The sequence below is a fragment of the Eupeodes corollae genome, chromosome 2 (assembly GCF_945859685.1).
Source record: "Eupeodes corollae chromosome 2, idEupCoro1.1, whole genome shotgun sequence".
Lineage (NCBI taxonomy): Eukaryota > Metazoa > Arthropoda > Insecta > Diptera > Syrphidae > Eupeodes > Eupeodes corollae.
In genome coordinates this window covers 41285661-41307468 of record NC_079148.1, presented here as the reverse complement: position 1 = coordinate 41307468, position 21808 = coordinate 41285661, and the positions used below count along the sequence as shown (strand labels likewise).

Below are 21808 nucleotides of genomic sequence, written 5' to 3'. Positions count from 1 at the left end.
AAAAAAAAACTGTCATTTTTTTTTCAAAATTTTACTGAATGTCGACAAGAATATTTTTTGAAAGATTAAAGTAAATTAAAGCCAATATCTCAAATTTTTGAAAAGATATTTCAGTCGAAAATCATTTTTTACCAACTTTTGTTAGTTTTTTCGGTTATAAATTTTTTGTACAAAAACTGTCAATTCGATTTTTTTTTCAAGATTTTACTGAATATTAACAACAGTAAATTTTGAAACATAAGAGTAGTTTAAAGCCAACATTTCACATTTTTTAAAAGATATTTGAGTGGAAAATCAATTTTTACCAACTTTTATACATTTTTTTTAGGTTTTAATTTTTTCTAAGAAAACTGTCAATTCGATTTTTTTCAAGATTTTACTGAATGTTGACAACAATATTTTTTAAAATAAAAAAGTAAATTAAAGCCAATATCTCAAAGTTTTGAAAAGCCATTTAAGTCGAAAATAAATTTTTACCAACTTTATACATTTTTTTTTAGGTTTTTATTTTTTCTAAGAAAACTGTCAATTCGATTTTTATCAAAATTTGAAATAGTGTTGAAAACAATATTTTTTATATGTAAAATTTGTTAGAAGCTATTATCTCAAATTTTTGAGAAAGATATTTGAGTCGAAAATTATTTTTTACCAACTTTTGTTATTTTTTTTCGGTTTTTAATTTTTTGTAAAAAAAATGTCAATTCGATTTTTTTCAAAACTTTACTGAATATTGACAACAATATTTTTTGAAAGATAAAAGTAAATAAAAGCTAATATCTCAAAGTTTTGAAAAGATATTTGAGTCGAAAATCAATTTTTACCAACTTTTATTAATTTGTTTAGGTTTTTATTTTTTGTAAAAAAAACTGTCGATTCGATTTTTCTCAAAATTTTACCGAATGTTGAAAACAATATTTCTTATAAGATAAAATTAGTTTGAAGCCAATTTTTCAAAGTTTCGAAAAGATATTTGAGTCGAAAATCAATTTTTACCAACTTTTGATATTTTTTTTTCGTTTTTTATTTTTTTGTAAAAAACTATCAATTCGATTTTTTTCAAAATCTTACTGCATGTTAACAACAATATTTTTTAAAAGATTAAAGTAGTTTAAAGCCAATATCTCAAAGTTTTGAAAAGATATTTGAGTCGATATTCAATTTTTACCAACTTTTGATATTTTTTTTCGTTTTTTATTTTTTTGTAAAAAAACTATCAATTCGATTTTTTTCAAAATCTTACTGCATGTTAACAACAATATTTTTTAAAAGATGAAAGTAAATTTAAGCCAATATCTAAAATTTTTGAAAAGATATTTGAGTCGAAAATCAATTTTTGCCAACTTTTAAACATTTTTTTAGGTTTTTATTTTTTGTAAAAAAACTGTCAATTCGATTTTTCTCAACATTTTTCAGAATATTGAAGACAATATTTTTTATAAGATTAAATAAGTTTGAAGCCTAAATTTCAAGTTTTTGAAAAGATATTTTAATCGATATTCAATTTTTACCAACTTTGAGTAATGTTTTTTTAGATTTTTATTTTTTATAAAAAAACTGTCTATTCGATTTTTCTCAAAATTTTATCAGATGTCAAAAACATTATTCTTCGTGGCACCAAATTTCTTTGGACATGAAATCATATTTTAGTCGTAAAATTTTGGAGGTGACACATTTTTTGTCAGTGTTTTTGATTTATAAAAATTTTATTTTCTTTTTCAAAAAATATACTTTTTTGATATAACGTTACAATATATTATATAAAATTTAATTCAAGTCTCTAGTGTTTTTGGTTCGTAAGATATTTAGGGTAAACCAAAATGTTCACCTTTTTTTAAACTGCTATGGTAAAAAAACACCCATGTAATTTTCTTGAGAGCTATTTCCCCATTTTTCTGCAATATTATAAACAATTTATTTGAAGTTGTTATCTCATCTTGGTCTTGAGCTATGGACGACGATAAAAACGTCCGAACGTACAGACGTAAGAACACACGCACGAACAGACATCTTTCTAAAAATCTTTTATTTCGACTCTAGGGACCTTGAAACGTCGAAAAAATTCAAAATTTTCAGTTTGACAAATCGGACCCATTACAATAACTTTCTATGGGAAGTTAAAAAAAAAACTTTTAAAAGACATTTAAGAAAAAAAAATATTTTTGCTAAATCCACCCCTGCTAGATTACATATACAATAAGTTGTCATCATTAAGTACAAAGTGAGATCAGACACTGCCATGCCATACCAGCCATCATGGCCGTAGGAAGGCATTCCAGTTTTAGATTTGTTTACTGTGTCAGGTGTCTGACTCTTCCCACTGAACTCACAACTGACACCAAACCAGACGACTTAATCAAATTTCAAACAGCTTTCGTTATCTTTTAGCCTTGCAAAATAAATACAAAAAAAATCATCACAATAATGACAGAGGAAGGAAAAACCATATGAAAAACATAGACACAGTTATTATTTTCTGTTTTGATTTTAGTTTTAGTTATTTTGTCTTTTTTTTTAAGGCTCTTGTCTAGATAATGAAAAGCAAGCTCATATAGTTTCGAAAATAAAAACAAAACACAAATATTGAAAATAGCCTACAGTGCTATATTGCAGTTGCATATATGCATGCATCTAAAAGATACCTGCTACTGATTTGAATATAATATAAAATAAAAGAGTGTTGGGTTTCCAAAATTTACTCTGGGCATTCCAATTTCAATTGTTTGGAGTAGACTGAGAGAGAGATAGACAAAGATTGAAAGAGATAGAGAGAGATGTTTGCAGTAAGTATAAAATGCTGCATTGTGCTGCATGCATTTTCCAACTTCATGATTGTATCTTATTTCATGCTTGTGAATAAGTTTTGTATCTTTTTTTAAAGGTTTTTTATTTTTGTTGCCGGCCACTCACCAAATCACCGTTGTTTATCCCACAGATTGTGCATATTTGGTCGGGTGGTGAGCGAACTTGTTACTTCTCCTGACATAAGAATGCAGCAAATGGCGAAAATGTGGTAACACAACTTGAACACCATTTTTGGATTGCAATGGAAATAAAATATTATGCACATGGCTATCGGGTATAAGAAGTATGTATGTTTGTAGGTAGTTTATATTTTTGTATGTTTACTTTAAATATTTCTTTTGTTCTTTAGCAGAAGAAAAATTCAAAAAGATTTACATAGATATTTATTTAAATGTGTACATTGGAAGGTATATTTAGATATATGTAGATACTTTGCAAGACAATAAGAAACGAAGACCAAAAGTTTATGAAGTCGAAAGCTAAACTGAACATACAGTTTTGAAAACACATGTTTTTGTTGACATAACCAATTTGTCTTGTGGTTATGTGTACGAGTACGAGTATCTAAATCTTGGAGTTCTGGAGTTTAACAGCTCCATAACTAATTCAATCTGAATCTGTAAAACACGAGCAGTGCGGGAGTAAGGGATGAAAAATGGAATTTTATTGTGATTTGAATTTATGGTTGTTGTAAAATGTAAATATTATGGCATTGGTTTTGTTGAGAGTCTGAGAAAATTGTCTGATCATCGGATGGCTGGAGTTAATATAGTGATTCCTGAGTTATAATGCGAATATGTACATTGACACTATTTTGAAGTTTGAAGAAATTTAAAACAAAGTTAGTACATTGAGGAAGAATATTTGATATTTCAGTGAACAAGGATATTTCTAAAAGCAAGAATACAGAAGTGTAGAAATGTAGTGTGATCTTCCAGATAGTTGCATTCTTTTTCCTTGAAATGAATTCGAACAATAGGTTCATAAATGGTTTGTTAGAAAATGGGTGGTTACATTTTAAATCTCAACGAACTGATTATTATTTTTGGAAAATGAAAATACAAACAATTTTAAAATTTAAAAAAAATCTGACTTTAAGTACATTTAACACTAAGATTTTTAAAAAAGAGACTAATTTTTACTTATCTAGTTAATAAAATTATATATAAAATATAAATATAAATGTAAACAACTATATGAGTTGTCAAAAATTATTGTGGCCCAGAAAAAAAATTGTAAAAGCGGTTTTCATTAAAAAAAAAATGTTTAATTGTTGAGTTAATAACGAGTGATTTTTTTTAGATGCGTGGACTTAAATTTCGAAATACTTTTGTTGGAGTTGGTCTTTCTGACAGCTGTCACTGATTTAGGCTCATTTTGATTGGTCATTTTATAAGAAATGGACTATTACTTCTAACAATTTTGGCAAATCGTTCAAATTTCGGTTCGCGCAACGCATCAATTTATTAAGGGAAACTTTTAGAGGGCCTCAAGATGGTGCGGCTCTTGACTATTTTTGGTGGAGTAATGTGGAGTCGCTTGTCTGCGATGATAAACCCAAAACGACAGAAGCATTGAAAGAGAACATACGACGGATTATTGCTGACTTACGCCTAAAAGTGGGCCCATACGTCAAGTAGTTGTTGAAAATTCGTCTTCGTGTTTGAGCCAGCCGAAGCTGACACTTGCCCAAAATTATTAACTTCCCATAGGAAGTAATTGTAATCGGTCCGATTTGTGGAATTGAAAATTGTGACATTTATCAACTTTCAAGGTCCCTAGAGCCTAAATGAAAGATTTTTAGAGAGTGCGTGTTGACGTACGTACGGGAAGTTTTTTTCGTCGTCCATATCTCAATAACTAGTAGAGATATCGACTTCTAGATAATTTTTTTAATGCAGAAAGGACTCTTAAACAAATTGAGTGGATGTTTTTTTGTCATAGCAGTTTAAAAAAAAAGTTGGTTAACCAAAAATATCTCACGAACCAATAAAAAAAAAACTAAAAAATACATAATTGTGACCTAGAATATTTTAGGAACAAAAAATTATTTTATCTGTAAAATTATTTTATGCAAGAAAAAATAACGTTTTTGACATCTGGTATAATTTTGAGAAGAATCGAATTGACAGCTTTTTGATGATGTTCGTGTGATGCGACGCGTTGATATCACAAGAAGGAAGGTGAAATATTAACTACTGTAGTTGCCAAAATGAGTTTAGGCTTGTTCAGCTTGTTCGGAACGATAAAGTGGAACTCCCAATACTCCACCTCGTTAAGTGACTGTAGACCAAGGATCTCAAGGCACTTCCAGTGCTTAGGTCCAGCTAAGCGCTTAGTCAAAACGTCAGCTCCCATTTCCTCAGTCCTCAAGTAATGAAGATGAATGTTGTTGTTAGGTAATGCTTCCCGCACATGATGATGATGTTTTGTACGGGAATGAAACACTGGATTCAAAGCTAGTTTCTGAGCTCTCATGTTATCACAAAGGATCGACACATCCTTCACAGGCGACTCAAATCCAAGTTCTCTGATGAATTTTTGCAGATAAATACCTTCCTTAACAGACTCTGTGAGACTCATATATTCTGCTTCGATGGAAGAGAGTGCAACGGTCCTCTGTTTACGTGACTCCACCGGCGAGGATGAAAGCATACCCAATGTACGAGCGCCTATCATTCGGGCAATATCCTTAATCTGCATCCACCATACCTGTCAATCCGGTTTCCGATGCATTGATACATCAAACCTTTGTTCTTGGTACCCTGAAGATAGCGCAAGACTCCCTTTAAAACCTTTAAACTGACTTAACAAACTTACAGCGTAAGCGATATCGGGGCGAGTACCCATTTCCAGGTACATAATCGATCCTACAAGCTCACGATATGGCACCTTCCCTTGATCACGGTCAACTGCTACCGAGTTGGAGTTGTTCGCTGCACCGACACACATCGGAGTTGAAACTGGTTTACTATCTGCCATCCCGAATCTCTGTACCACATCACCTATGTAACCTTGTTGATGTATGGAGTATCCATCAACTCTTTTGATGAACTCTAGACCTAGGCAACATTGAACTTTACCAAGGTCCTTAAGGGCAAATGTTTTCAACAAACTCTCGTTAACTTGTTTAACATCACTGGCATTCCGAGAGATGACGAGAATATCATCCACGTAGACAAGTACGATAAGCATGTATCCCCCTGAACCACGCACGTATACACAAGGGGCAGACTTCGTAGGATGTAGTCCAAAACGCTGCAGTTCTTTGTTAAGTCTCTAGTACCAGCATCGTCCTGCCTCACGCAGGCCGTAAGGCGCCTTCTAAGGTAAACACACTTTGTTGCCTTGTTGAATTTTAGCAAGCATTCTTTTTGCTTTGCTTTGTTTTAATCAAGCCATCCTTTACGTTCCTTAGGATAAATTGAAGAGATTCCAGCGTCATGTCAGGAATTTCCATAAATATCTTCTCTGAAAGTCGTCCATTCAAATAGCCAGCCGTGATATCAAGCTGGTGAATAGTCATCCCATATTGCGATGCAATAGCCGTGGCTAAATGTATGGAACTCAATCGGGTCATTGGAGGGAATGTTTCCTCGAAGTCTACGCCAGGTCGTTGAGCGAACCCCACTTGCAGTGCTTGTTCCTAAGCACCATCCTGCTATCAATGACTTTGTCTACCGAAGATCTGCTATGATGAATTTCAATTCAGTTGCCATAGCTTCGTAGCATTCTCTAGCGTCAATACCGGAAACAGCTACATCAAGGCCTATCTCGGCCAGCAGCCCGTACTCGAAAGTGATACAATACTCTTTTCTAGGTCTTCCAGACAAACCGGTCTTGATTTTGCAAGGTCTACCTGGAACTCTCTTGGTGGACCTATCGGATTGTTGCCTGAATCGAAAAATTCGGAATCATCTGAATCGGATGCCATTACCGTCTCGTCAGGAACCTCTGCCTCTGTCTGAACATTGTCGCTGAGAACTATGTCATCACCGCCTGTCTCAATCAGAGTCAATGGCAATTCCACCATTTGATGTTGCGTACTACCAGGAATTTCCTACGAATTACTTTCCAAGAACTTGACATCTCGTGAAATAACTCCTTGGCGTTTGTCTGATATCCCTACCCCCTGTATCCGTTATTTTCTTTTAGATAACCGAGGAAAATACCTTCGTCAGACTGATGGACAAGATTATATTAGACTTGGTTTTGATCATACTTACACCACTTTGTGTGTACTGATGGATCCTTCGCACCTGGAGCTGGTGCGGGACTAGCACCATTTACGTATTCCCAGGCATCATTTTTGATGAGGAGTGCCTCCATATGCATCCGCCAGGTATTATAATGGTCCTTGTTAAGGGTTTCAATTTTTGTTATGCCTGTTGCATTATACCGAATACCGAACAAAATGGAGGATATCCATATCTGTAGAATATTCTAGTTCGGGCAATCCACTGGGCCCATAACCTGTTGGAAATGAGTATACAATTGAAAATGATGTTCGAGTGATGCGACGCGTTGATATCACAAGAAGGAAGTTAAAACATTAACGACTGTAGCTGTCAGATGGCAAAATGAGTTTAAGCTTCAGAGTGACACAGAACGATAAAGTAGAACTCCAATATTCTCGATATTCAGTAAAATTCTTATAAAAAGCCAACAGTAAGTTTTTTTTCATACAAAATTCAAATCTACAAAAAATAATACGCAAATGCTACTAAAATTGGTAAAAAGTGGTTTTCAACTAACAAACTCGTTAGCAAAAATAGATTTTTAAATCAAACTATTATTTGGAATAATTCAACTGAAAACTTTTTTAAAAAACCACAAAAACCTACAAATCCTTCAAGCAAGATAAATCGGCAGACGGAATGGGAAGTTATCAGCTATGAGGATGCGACCCAATTCCAGTCTCTTTTTAACTTCCCATAGGAAGTTATTGTAATGGGTCCGATTTGTCAAATTGAAAATTTTGACATTTCTCGACGTTTTAAGATCACTAGAGTCGAAATAAAAGATTTTTAGAAAGATGTCAATACGTGCGTGTGTGGACGTAAGTTCGCGACGTTTTTTTCGTCGTCCATAGTTTTCCAGAAGAGATATCGATTTCAAATAAATTTTGTTATACAGATAATAGGGCAGAAAGATGCAGAAAGGGCTCTCAAGAAAATTAAGTGGGTGGTTTTTTTACCATAGCGGTTTGAAAAAAAGGTGAACATTTTGGTTAACCCTAAATATCTTACGAACCAAAAACGCTACCGGCTTGAATTGAATTTTATATAGTATATTGTAACGTGATATCTAAAAAGTATATTTTTTTTGAAAAAATCCATTTAACGGTTTTTTTATAAATCAAAAAAACTGAAAAAAAAATTTGTAACCTCCAAAATTTTACGATTAAAATATGATTTCATTTCCAACACAACTTTGTGCAACGAAGACTAATGTTTTTGACATCTGATAAAATTGTGAGAAAAATCGAATTGACAGTTTTTTTTATAAAAATTTTATAAAAATTTTTTACAAAAAATAAAAACCTAAAAAAAAGTAAAAAAGTTGGTAAAAATTGATCTTCGACTCGAATATCTTTTCAAAACTTTGAGATATTGGTTTTAATTTACTTTTATCTTTCAAAACCTATTCTTGTCAACATTCAGTAATATTTTGAAAAAAATCGAATTGTTAGTTTTTTTTTATAAAAAATAAAAATCTAAAAAAAACATTACTCAAAGTTGGTAAAAATTGAATATTGATTCAAATATCTTTTCAAAAACTTGAAATTTAGGCTTTGAACTTATTTTATCTTATCAGAAATATATTTTTCAACATTCTTAAAAATGTTGAGAAAAATCGAATTGACATTTTTTTTAACAAAAAAGTACAAAAGTTGGTAAAACTTGATTTTCGACTCAAATATCTTTTAAAAAATTTGAGATATTGGTTTTAATTTACTTTTATCTTTCAAAACTATTCTTGTCAACATTCAGTAATATTTTGAAAAAAATCGAATTGACAGTTTTTTTACAAAAAAATAAAAACCGACAAAAATTAACAAAAGGTGGAAAAAATGATTTTTGACTCAAATATCTTTTCAAACATTGGAAATAATACCTTCTAACTAATTTGTACTTATAAGAAACATTGTTTTCAACATAAGGACAAATTTTGAGAAAAATCAAATTGACAGTTTTTTTTACAAAAAATAAAAACCTAAAAAAATAATAAAAGTTGGTAAAAATTGATTTTCGACTCAAATAGCTTTTCAAAAATTAAAAATATTGGCTTCATACTTATTTTATTTCACAGAAAATATTGTTTTCGATATTCACTAATTTTGATATAAAAATCTAACAGTCCGTTTTTTCATAAAAAATAAAATCTACAGAAAATAATACGCAAATTAGGTAAAAATTGATACGAGTACATTTAGACAAACTTTAAAGCAAGACAAGTCGAAAGACGGGATAGGAAGTTATCCTTTATATTGAAGCTAAATTCTTTACCCATAACATTAAATTAGATGCGTTTTATTACTTGAAAACTACAAGTCTACAAAACCTTCAGAGAATTTTTGGGAAGATTATTTTTTAAACACTGTTTTTGGTGATCAAAAATTCATGTAAACCTTTTAAATTCTTCTAAAAAAAATTTATCAAATCATCATATGTACAATGTCATCGAGTTTGTTTTCTATCAAACTTTACTTTGAATTAAAAAGTTATCAAATGAAAATCATTAGTATGAGTTTATAAATAACACTCGTCAATTAAGATTTATGTTGACTTTGATAACATCTACTTTGCCAAAGTTGTCGTTTCTTATTCGACAATCAGTGAGTTCTTTTTAATGATTTGTTTATTTACAAACTAAAAACATAAATAGCACCGGCAGTCTCCAATCTCCAGCCGTTTCGGTTCCTAAAAATGGTACAAAAGTTTTTCTTCTTAAAATAAACTGGCTTTGCCAGTCAAAGGAATTAAATAAATTAATTTAAACTTAAAAACAACAATTTTAATTTTATTTTGTTTTCTTTATATTTTTGTTTATATTTAAACAAATCTTTTGAACTTCAAAACGATTTGTAAAATGATTTGCTAAATTTGAATATTTCACTAATTCAAAAGTAAAACTTTTCATTCAGAAAAAGAAATAAAAGAACAAAGTTCCTAGCCTACCTGTTTATGTACAATTCTACTTAAAACAGCTTCCTTACTTTATGTTTTCTAAAGTTTCCATTTCTCTAGGAATACGTTTGTGTGTGTTTTGTGTTGATAAAAAAATCCTTATTATGAAAGCAATTAAAATTAACGATAAGAAACTTAGTCGAAGTAAAAAATACAAAAATAATGCAAATAATATTTGAATTTAAAGGACAACTTTTGAAAAATAATAAACTCAAGGTTTGTTATATAAAAATGGCCAATTAATTAAGAAAGCAAAACTTTAGTTTAAAAAAAAGTTTTATTGAAAGAAAGTTATTTGTCACAGACACTTCGACACAAAGCTTTTTAATTGAAGCTGAAAATTGTTTATTGAGTGCGTACAGAGTGTGAATTATTAAACTAATAATGTTTCCATTATGTTCACACAAATTGAAAAGGATTCCTTTGAAATTTAATATTAATCCTGTTAAGAGTTTAACTTCTTCAATACGCAATCAATAATAATTACATAGATAGATCCAAAGACTCTTGCGAAGAGGTGTGAGATATAAATTCTAAGAAGGCAAAATATCAGTTAAGTAGGTACTTAAAATCGTATGTCCTTGAAAATGAATGAAGAGAAGAGTGAAATAAATAATTTGGAAGCGAGTATCTTTTTAATTAAGTTCTTTGAAATTAAATCCACTTTTATTGGCTTCTTAGACTTGTTGCTTTTTAAAATACCTAAAAATAGGACTCGATTGACAAGCTCCTGCCAAAAAGGTCACTAATGCAATGTGAGATAGCTTTCACTTACGAACAAAGTTAATTAATACTTTAAATTCATTACAAGCTTTTATCCAGAAGATCCATCAAGAATATCCTTCAAGTTTATTAACAAACAAATAACAAAAAATTACTAAGCTAAATATTTACATTATCATCATTATCCCATAATTATGTTTGATTATCCAAGACATTAAGTAGGGTTTTTATACTTAGTGATTCCATAACTCACGCTTATAATATCCACGAGATTTTACTTAAAAACAACCGAGTAAAAATAAAATCACTCAAATTCTGACACACGATATATCCCGTTTAAGGATACGAAAAAAGTATGTATACTCGTATGTATAAGAATATCCTTCGATTTGGCAGTTAGGTAATAAAATATTATTCTCGCACCAGGTGTTATATATTTTTTCCTTTTTTGCCTTTGTTCATGCCCCTTAAAAGGAAGTAGGTAGGTAGTCCTTGCCCTTTTCCTTAAGTATAAGGATGTAGGCATTGCATTGAGAAAGTCTTTCGGTTATAAACAAATTTCGCCTTTTTATTCTTCATTAATTTTGTTGGAAAAAAAAGTTGGTATTCAAGTTCAAGGGAATTTGTTTAACGACCTATGCCTACGTAGATGTAGTTGGATTATTTGACACTGACACTCTTCTTGTCAATTGGGAGAGGTATGTTTGTATGTCTTCTACTCATATTGGAGAAAGGACACAATTTTAGGGTTTTCTTTTTTGTTGTTATTTTTATTGAACACAAGACAAACTTGGATTCCTTTTTTGCCTTTTATATAGTTTGCCAAGTTTTATACTTGTTTAAGTGAACTTAACCAGTTCAAGAGTGATTCCGGAGTTTAATCGTAATGGATATTTGAGCTGTGTTTTGAGTAGCGGAAATTTGTAAATGTTTATTTTTACTGGAATTTCTTTTAAAAAATTTGTAGAGTCTCTTTTCCTGGAATTTATTTTTAATTAAAAAAGAATGAGTAGAACAGGAGGTGAGAAGGGTTGAAGGGGTAATATTTTTATATTTATTTTTAATATTTTTAGATTCGATGAAGCTTAAAAATATTGATTTGTTGACACATAAAATTAATAAATGCGTGAATTTTGGTAGTGGCATATTAATAAAACATAAAAGGTGGTTCCTCATGATTTAAGGCTTCAAATACTTTTTTTTTTGAATAATGTTCAGTGATTCTAATGTCATTTTTTTAAAGATTTTTAAATAAGTTTTCCCATCGATTTCAAGGCCGCATATGACAGCTACTACAGGGACGAGCTGTCTCTATACAGCTCGTCCATGTCTAGTTTTGGCATCCCTGCCAAACTAGTCCGTTTGTGCAGGATGACCATGGAGAATTCACGCTGCTCCATAAAGGTTGGAAGCAACTTTACAGAAATTTTCGATGTCAAAAAAGGTTTTAGACAAGGCGATGCGCTGTCTTGTGATTTTTTAACATCGTGCTTGAAAAAATAGTGCAGAGCTCACACGTCAACACTAGAGGCACTATCTTTCAAAAGTCTGTCCAATTACTGGCATATGCTGATGACATTAACATAATCGGAAGAACTCAGTGTGATGTCAATGGGGCTTTTGAGACAGAGGCGGCAAAAATGGGTTTAACGGTTAATCAGGACAAAACAAAGTAAAGGGTGATTTTTTTGAGGTTAGGATTTCCATGCATTAGTATTTGACAGATCACGCGGGATTTCAGACATGGTGTCAAAGAGAAAGATGCTCAGTATGTTTTGACATTTCATCATGAATAGACTTACTAACGAGCAACGCTTGCAAATCATTGAATTTTATTACCAAAATCAGTGTTCGGTTCGAAATGTGTTTCGGGCTTTACGTCTGATTTATGGTCTACATAATCGACCAAGTGAGCAAACAATTAATGCGATTGTGACCAAGTTTCGCACTCAGTTTACTTTATTGGACATTAAACCAACCACACGAATGCGTACAGTGCGTACAGAAGAGAATATTGCGTCTGTTTCTGAGAGTGTTGCTGAAGACCGTGAAATGTCGATTCGTCGCCGTTCGCAGCAATTGGGTTTGTGTTATTCGACCACATGGAAGATTTTACGCAAAGATCTTGGTGTAAAACCGTATAAAATACAGCTCGTGCAAGAACTGAATGGGCCCTAGAAAAGTTGGCAGAAAATCCGCTTTTTTATCGACAAATTTTCTGGTTGAATGGCTACGTAAATAAGCAAAATTGCCGCATTTGGAGGGAAGAGCAACCAGAAGCCGTTCAAGAACTGCCCATGCATCACGAAAAATGCACTGTTTGGTGTGGTTTGTACGCTGGTGGAATCATTGGACCGCATTTTTTCAAAGATGCTGTTGGACGCAACGTTACGGTGAATGGCGATCGCTATCGTTCAATGCTAACAAACTTTTTGTTGCCAAAAATGGAAGAACTGAACTTGGTTGACATGTGGTTTCAACAAGATGGCGCTACATGCCACACAGCTCGCGATTCTATGGCCATTTTGTGGGAAAACTTCGGAGAACAATTCATCTCAAGGAATGGACCGTTAAGTTGGCCACCAAGATCATGCGATTTGACGCCTCTAGACTATTTTTTGTGGGGCTACGTCAAGGCTAAAGTCTACACAAATAAGCCAGCAACTATTCCAGCTTTGGAAGACAACATTTCCGAAGAAATTCGGGCTATTCCGGCCGAAATGCTCGAAAAAGTTACCCAAAATTGGACTTTCCGAATGGACCACCTAAGACGCAGCCGCGCTCAACATTTAAATGAAATTATCTTCAAAAAGTAAATGTCATGGACCAATCTAACGTTTCAAATAAAGAATCGATGAGATTTTGCAAATTGTATGCGTTTTTTTTTTTTAAAGTTCTCAAGCTCTTAAAAAATCACCGTTTACATGCTGTCGTCAAGAGAGAACATATAACACCGACGTCTTGGTCAAAACGTCACCATCGACAGACGTAACTTTGAGGTAGTCAAGGACTTCGTCTATCTAGGCTCCGCTGTAAACGCCGAAAACAACACCAGCGCTGAGATCAAACGCAGAATAACTCTTGCTAATGACTGTTTCTTTGGGCTAAGAAAGCAATTGAGTGCTAAAGTCCTCTCTGGAGGGACCAAAGTGTTGCTATATAAGACCCTTATCATCCCGCTCTGTTATACGGTGCAGAAGCATGGACTATGACAAAAGCAGATGAAAGCACCTTGGGTCGCTTTGAGAGAAAAGTTCTTCGTGTGATCTACGGTCCCGTATGCATCGAAGGGGAGTGGAGGAGAAGATGGAACGACGAGCTGTACGGTCTGTACAGCGACGTAGACTTAGCCAGAAGATTAAAAGTCCAACGACTAAGACGGCTGGGTCACGTAGAGCGCATGGAAACCAATGCTCCTGCCCGGAAAGTCTTCGAATTCACACCCACAGGACAGCGCAGTAGAGGAAGACTGCGGATCAGGTAGCGCGCACAAGTGGAAGGTGACCTCACCCAACTTAGAGCGCGAAACTGGAGACATCTAGCTAGGCACCGAGCCAGATGGAGAAGTTTGTTGGGTGAGGCCCTAGTTTACACAGGACTGTAGCGCCACCTAAAGTAAGTAAATAAGTTTTTTCAAAAGGCCGTTACCAAGCCCGTCCGTCTGTTTGTCTATCCTCGCCCATACATCCCCAAATATTGTGTCGATTGAGCAAGAACTTGGAAATAAGGTTTTACGCAGATTCGTGTTAGGCGATTTTTAAATGTTTTGAGATCAAAAATAACAGATACAAATTTTTCCACCAAAAATCGCAAGTTCGAAATTTCTAAAAAACTAACCGATAGATTTTTTATTATTTTTTTTAAACTTGGCTTCTTTCAGTTAAAACAAATTTTTAGGTTTTGCTCCAGAAGCGTACCCCCCCCCCCCTTCCATAGAAACGTTGTTCTGTTTTTTAATTTGTATCAAAAACTCATGAACCGATTTCAATAATCTGTCTATGAAAAAGCTCTGATATTTTCTAAATCATATTTGATGATCAAAATGTCAACATATTAAAAACATTTTTTTCTTTAAAATTCCATATCTCAAAAACGGATCTACAATTTTTCACGAAAATTTTATATAAACAGTATAGTAATATATTTTAAAAATTTGCGTACCAAAAATATTTTTAAATAATAAATGAAAAATTTTACAAACACAAAATTTACTTTAAAAAAAGCGACTCTAACGATTTTCAAAAAAAAAAACTGAAAACTTAAGGTTTTCTTGAGAAATCGAATGACATTAAAATAAGACAAACTTATTTTGTGGGTATATTTTTAAATCTTTAATTAAAGATACTCCATATTTTTAAACAAACTCTTTGAATACCGGAACAAGTTCATGCGAACCAGTCGTACATTTTATTTAAATTCGAACTAAATAGAAATAATTTTTGACCTCAAATGATATTTTGGTTTTTTTTAATAAAATAATGATTGCAAATTGTTGTAAAATTGGATAAATATCTTTATTTGAAAACTGAAAACCAAAAGTTTTACAATATATTTATTTGTAAGTGTAAGTGAAATACTCAACTATAGGCCAATTTCGATCTTATCAGCTGTTGAAAAATGTCTTGAAGAAGTTGTCTTAAGACGACTAAACAAGTTCATTGAAAAACACTGCTTCCTGCAACCCAATCATTATGGTTTTCAAAAAGGTAAAAATACGGGAAGACTTCTTGGCGAATTCTGTAATACTATTAATATGAGTCTCAATAAAAACCATCACGTATTGGTTATGTTCGTAAACTTCAGCAAGGCATTCGACACGTTGAGTCACACTAAACTTTTGGATGTCCTTAACAGAATTGGCATTAGGGGAACTCTATGGAAATGGATGAAGAGCTATCTCATGGGAAGAACTTTTAGAGATAAGGTTGGAAGTTCATGGGGTAAAGAATGAAGTTGCACACATGGTGTACCACACGGGTCAAAAAGCACAGCTTTTGCTTATGCAGACGATATAGCTATTGTTGTCAGACACATGTGGCTTGAAACCGCGATTTCTACGATGCAACAGGAGTTTGATAAAGTCACTTGATGGCAAATTAAGAAAGTCAAGTTTTCTATAAATGCAAGGTACATGTACAAGGTAAAGGAAAACAATCAACTAACTGTCTATAACCCCTAATTGGTAGTTGTTTTAAGTGCATATGAACCAACTTTGAGAGGTGATTGTACTACAAACCTAACACATCTGACAAAATCACTAAAAAATTATGAAAGATAAGAGAATAATGATAACTTTATAACTTTTAAGTTTAAATACTTAATTGAATTAACACACATTCATATTTGAAGACATCGATGGCTATCTACTTTATGTATTTACCGGCTTTTGACGGAAATGAATAAAAAGAAATTTAATGACAGGTAAGTAACAAGTTTATGGACTGGTTTGAGAGGTTAAAAATTATAAATAAAACTAGTTTTTTTTTGTTTACAATGCTTAGCCATAAATGGCTGAAGCGGTAGATAATATAGAAAAATTTAAACTTTACTTATTTCAACTTTTGTTTTCAACATAAAAAATAATAAGCAAAACAAACAAATACATTGTAGTGGATAAATTTATAATAACTGAATGTATTAACCTCATTTTTTAAGTAATACTTAAAGGTTTTTTTTGGACGTGCAATTTTCAAAAAAAATAACGTCTTTAATTTAGCTTTTTTGTTTAAAAAAGATTTTGTCAATCGTCTCGGACTTATCTAGAGGCCACGCTAGCCATTGCCACAGTCCTACGCACGGTTGCCAGTTTTTTCTTACTTGGTCGCATGGTCATTTTTAATTGAAAAAAACTCGACTCTATTCTCAAAAATAAAATGCAAGTCCAAATTACTTTTTATTTGTAAACGGTACATAAATGTATTTAATTGAATGCACCACATAACAAATGCAAGATCACGATCATTGAATGTACACGCTGAATGTATTCATTTCACATTTTATTGACAGATGGCTCAACATCTCAAAATCATCACATCTCAAGATCATAATCTTACTGATAAAATGGACGTGTCAGACTTTTGGGAAAAGGTCGGTTATCATAAAAATGGTTTATATATTGTGATTTAAAAAAAAAAAAAGTAGGGAAGCGACCCACACTGATAACTTCAAATCCCGTCTGCCAATTTGTATTGCTTAAATGGTTTGCAGGCTTTGGTGCTTTGTTAAAAAAGTTTCAGTTGAGTTACTCTAACAAATTTAAAAATTACCAACAATATTTTGAATATGATGAAATAGTTTGATTTCAAAATCTATTTTTGTTGTAAGATTTAACTTTTTTTATGAAAAAAACTGACTGTTTGATTCATATAAAAAAATTACGGAATGTCGGAAACAATATTTTTAAAAGAAATTAATTTGAAGCCAATATTTTTTTTAATTTTTGAAAAGATATTTGTTGAAAGTAAATTTTTACCAAGTAATTTTTTTTTAAGTTTTTATATTTTATAAAAAAAATTATGAGGTTCTTATTTTCCAAGAGCCTATGGTAGGGATCTATTTTGCTAGCTGAACAATTTTTCTGTCAGTTCTTTCAGTAGGCATCTTTTTTGGGCCTAGGGTTCTCGGTTTATTTTGCCGTTGCTGAGCAGCCTTGGATATTTTGCTAGGATTTTCCTTCCAAACGCAGTTTTCGAATTTTTCGGTGCACAATCTTGCCAGTCTCATTGTTAACTTTCCATAGGAAGTTATTGCATGGGTCCGTTTTGCCAAATTAAAAATTTTGACATTTCTCGACGTTTCAAGGTCCCTAGAGTCGAAATAAAAGATTTTTAGGAAGGTGTCTGGGCGTGCGTGTGTACGTACGTTCGTACGTCCATAGCTCAAGAACAAGAAGAGATATCGATTTCAGATAAATTTTGTTATACAGATAATGAGGCAGAAAGATGCAGAACGGGCTCTCAAGAAAATTGCATGGGTGGTTTTTTTTACCATAGCAGTTTGAAAAAAGGTAAACATTTTGGTTAACCCTAAATATCTTACGAACCAAAAACGCTAGAGACTTGAATTAAATTTTAAATAATATATTGTAACGTGATATCAATGAAGTATATATTTTGAAAAAAATCCATTTAACGGTTTTTTTTTTAAATACAAAAAAAACTGACAAAAAAATGTGTCAACTCCAAAATTTTACGACTCAAATATGATTTCATCTCCATAACAATTTTGTGCAACGAAGAATAATGTTTTTGACATCTGGTAAAATTTTGAGAAAAATCGAATTGATAGTTTTAAAATAAATAAAAATCTAAAAAAATCATTACTCAAAGTTGGTAAAAATTGAATATCGATTCAAATATCTTTTCAAAAACTTGAAATTTAGGCTTCAAACTTATTTTACCTTATAAGAAATATTATTCTCAAACTTAGGACAAGTTTTGAGAAAAATCTAACTGACAGTTTTTTTACAACAAATAAAAACCTAAAAAAAATTTATAAAAATTGGTAAAAAATGATTTCGACTCAAATATCTTTTCAAAAATTGTAGATATTGGCTTTAAACTACTTTTATCTTTTAATAACTATTGTTGTTAACATTGAGTAAAATTTTGAAAAAAAAAATCGAATTGACAGAGTTTTTGTACAAAAAATTAAAAACCAAAAAAAAATTAACAAAAATTGTTAAAAAAATGATTTTCGACTCAAATATCTTTTAAAAATTTGAAATAATAGCTTCTTACTAACTTTTACGTATAAGAAATATTGTTTTCAACATTAGGACAAATTTTGAGAAAAATCGAATTGATAGTTTTTTTTTTAAAAAAACCGAAACAAAATTAACAAAAGTTGGTAAAAAACGATTTTCGACTCAAATATTTTGTCAAAAAAATGAAAGAATAGCTTCTAACTAATTTTTACTTATAAGAAATATTGTTTTCAACAATCGGTAAATTTTGAAAAAAAAATCGAATTGACAATTTTTTTACAAAAAATAAGAACCTAAAAACAAAATGTATAAAAGGTGGTAACAATTGATTTTCGACTCAAATAACTTTTCAATACTTTGAGATATTAGCTTTAATTTACTTTTTTTCTTTCAAAAAATATTGTTGTTAACATTCAGTAAAATTTTGAAAAAAATCGAATTGACAGTTTTCTTACAAAAAATAAAACTCTAAAAGAAAACAATACTAAAACTTGGTAAAAATTTAATTTCGACTCAAAAAGCTTTTCAAAAATTAAAAATATTGGCTTCAAACTTATTTTATTTCACAGAAAATATTGTTTTCGATATTCAGTAATTTTTATATAAAAATCCAACAGTCCGTTTTTTCATAAAAAATAGAATCTACGCAAATTTGGTAAAAATTGATACGAGTACATATAGACAAACTTTTAAGCAAGACAAATCGACAGACAGATGGGAAGTTATCAGTGTGGGTCGAATCCTAGCTTTTTTTTTATTTTTGAGCTAATATTTATTAATTTTTTATATGCTAGTATGTTACAAATACTTAAAACTTTAAATAGTGAATTATTTACTTATAGGAAAATAAAACAAATTGAATTTTTAACACTTTTTACTTATAAAATCAAGAGCACTGCTATTTTTATGAACACTCTATATCCAGAGAGTTTGAAATAATGTGTGTTCACCGGGAAAAGTAGAGCATTACTTCAAGCTAAAAGTCTCTAATATGAAAACGAAAGACCGTTAATTTTTTTTAAGAATTTCCGTCATTTAAATAATTGACAATCTAATAAAACGTGACCACCACTTCTATTTTTATGAACACAGCTGTAGGTAGTTTTTGTATGCTATAATTTCTAAAATGTTTTTAAGTTCTTGAAGCTTTCAAGCCTTAGCAAAGAAACAATGGATTTCGATGAAATTTATTGAATGTGGTCTTTACTTTTTGGTTTAAAGTTGTGCTCTAATTTTTATTTTTAACAAAAGAACCAAATGATGATAAAGGAAGAATTCTATGGAACACAAAATAACTGCTATTGATTATCCGAAATAAATTATACTTAGCTTCCTCTTAATACTCCTGCCTTCTAAAAGCCTTTTTCATACGACAGGAAACAAAATTAAGAACAATAAAATCAATCGAAATATGTACATATGTATACCTATCTACCTACCAAAAACTAAACCAACATAAACAATAAAAAGGAAGAATAAGAAGAAAGAGAGGCCCAACACCCAATTAAATTTACAGCTATTCGAGTACAAGTTTGAATTTCCTCAAAATATACCAACCTATACACCAACAATAAATAAACAACACCAATAAACTGAGTTCAAAATTAAAATACCTTCCAAACGATCTTCGAAAACCCAAAAGGAGGCCCTTGAGAAATTATATGAAAGATGAATGTACTTCTATACCTATCTAACCTATGCACTATATAAGCTATAACTATACTTTTAAATATATATTGAAACAAAAATAAAAAACTGCAGCATACCTGTACAACTACATGGATAAATATTTCCAAAGAGCACGATCACAAAACAGGTAATCCACAAATGCGCCTTTGTTATCCTTTTGCTTTGAAAACTTGAAGAGGAATGCCGCAGTCGCAGCCTCAGTCTCAGCCTCAGCCGCCTCTCTCGTTCCTCCATCGTTGGTTGTTGTAGTTTTTGTGTTGAAGTTTTTATTATTTAACGGAATTATTAAGAAGATGGATGAAAATTTAAATTAACTTTCTTTTAATTACAAATTTACAAAAAAAGATCTAATTTAACTTTAGTAACATTTTAAATAATTTATTTTATTTATTTATGTTTTTCTTTTTTGTTTGCTTCTTTTAATGACGTAGCATATTTAGCACAATACAAATTTAAACGATCTTCATGCGTTGTTTTGTGTTGTTGTTGTTATCTCGCTCTCACACTCAAAAATACAACATAGATAGACTACGAGTAAAAACACGTTTTCACCCCGTTTACCCGGCGACTGCGGCTGTAGCATGAACTCACAAACACTTTTAAAACACCTGGGTCACACCTTTGCCGTGAGAATAGGAAAAACAATGAATTTGTAGGTATTTGTGCAAAGAGCCCCCTTCCTTTTTCCCTGGTCAACATTCAACACACCTGCACCTGAGCGGATCCGATCTGAGCGCCGATCGCCAAACTAAAAGCTAGGCAAGCCGAATGGGAATGGAACACACTTTTAAACCACACAAGGTACACAAATACAAAAGGGAACGATCCAACGAACCTCTTTTTCTTTTCGTTTACATTTTCTTGATAAATAAACTTATAATTTATTTTCTCTCTCTCTCTCTTTTAATTAAAAACTATATTCAACACTTCAATTTTATTTCCAGAGATATTTTTGAATGAATTCGAGGAAATTGCTTTTGTTGCCTTCGATTCCTTTTATATTAAATTTTCACTTAAAGTAAACAGAGCTAGAGGTGGTACCGACAGCCATCTCTTTGGAACTTAATAAACATTTATGGTTTTAACTTATTTTTTCTTTTATTATCATACACACCGCCTTTGGAACACACAAATTAGAAACAAAGACAAGCCACCTGTTGATTCATCTGGTCTCGTTGTTGGTGTCATGGGTTAAAATGTAATTCCCTAAGGACTTCTCACAAAATCTCATTATCACTTCCTATTCATTTATTTGCCTTTGAGCTTTTATTTTGTTTATCAAATGATTTTGTAATTACAATAATTAACGTTAGAATGAGCGAAATTTCGGCGCGATAAATTAAATTTAGGTGAAGAATTTTTAGCCCGACCGTTATTTCCCATCCATGGACACAACAGAAACACACATCGCGCAACGACGACGGACAAAACCAAACTGAGTGCCTTAGGTTTTGTGATTGAGTGGAATACCTTTGACAAAAACCGGTTGCAATGAAAATACTCAGTTTTGGATGTGTTGTTTTTGAGTGGAAAGCTGGCAGCGCCAAATGTGTGGTGTGGTTGATAGGAGAACTAATGGTATCTACATGTTTATGTTTGGCATAGACAGGTGTTGAGTGTTGAGAGAGTTTATAAACATAACATGGATACAATGAATTTCTTGTACTCATGTTTATGTTGCTAGAGTTCCAATTTGAAA

At 31.7% G+C, this 21808-nt stretch overlaps 1 protein-coding gene across 7 annotated transcripts in view; it reads right to left on the bottom strand.

Annotated features, from left to right (window-relative positions):
* The window catches only part of LOC129948552 (protein sidekick), a 244148-nt gene extending 222595 nt beyond the window's left edge, over window positions 1-21553 (bottom strand). For 5 of the 7 annotated variants that reach the window (XM_056059619.1, XM_056059621.1, XM_056059620.1 and 2 more), the window contains exon 1: window positions 20187-21552. In XM_056059619.1, coding sequence (XP_055915594.1) covers window positions 20187-20343 — 157 coding nt within the window. In that variant the 5' untranslated portion in view covers window positions 20344-21552. Of the gene's footprint in view, window positions 1-20186 lie in introns of all 7 variants that reach the window. The other 2 variants (XM_056059622.1, XM_056059625.1) reach the window with 1 other exon arrangement.
* Between the last annotated feature and the right edge of the window lie 255 nt (window positions 21554-21808).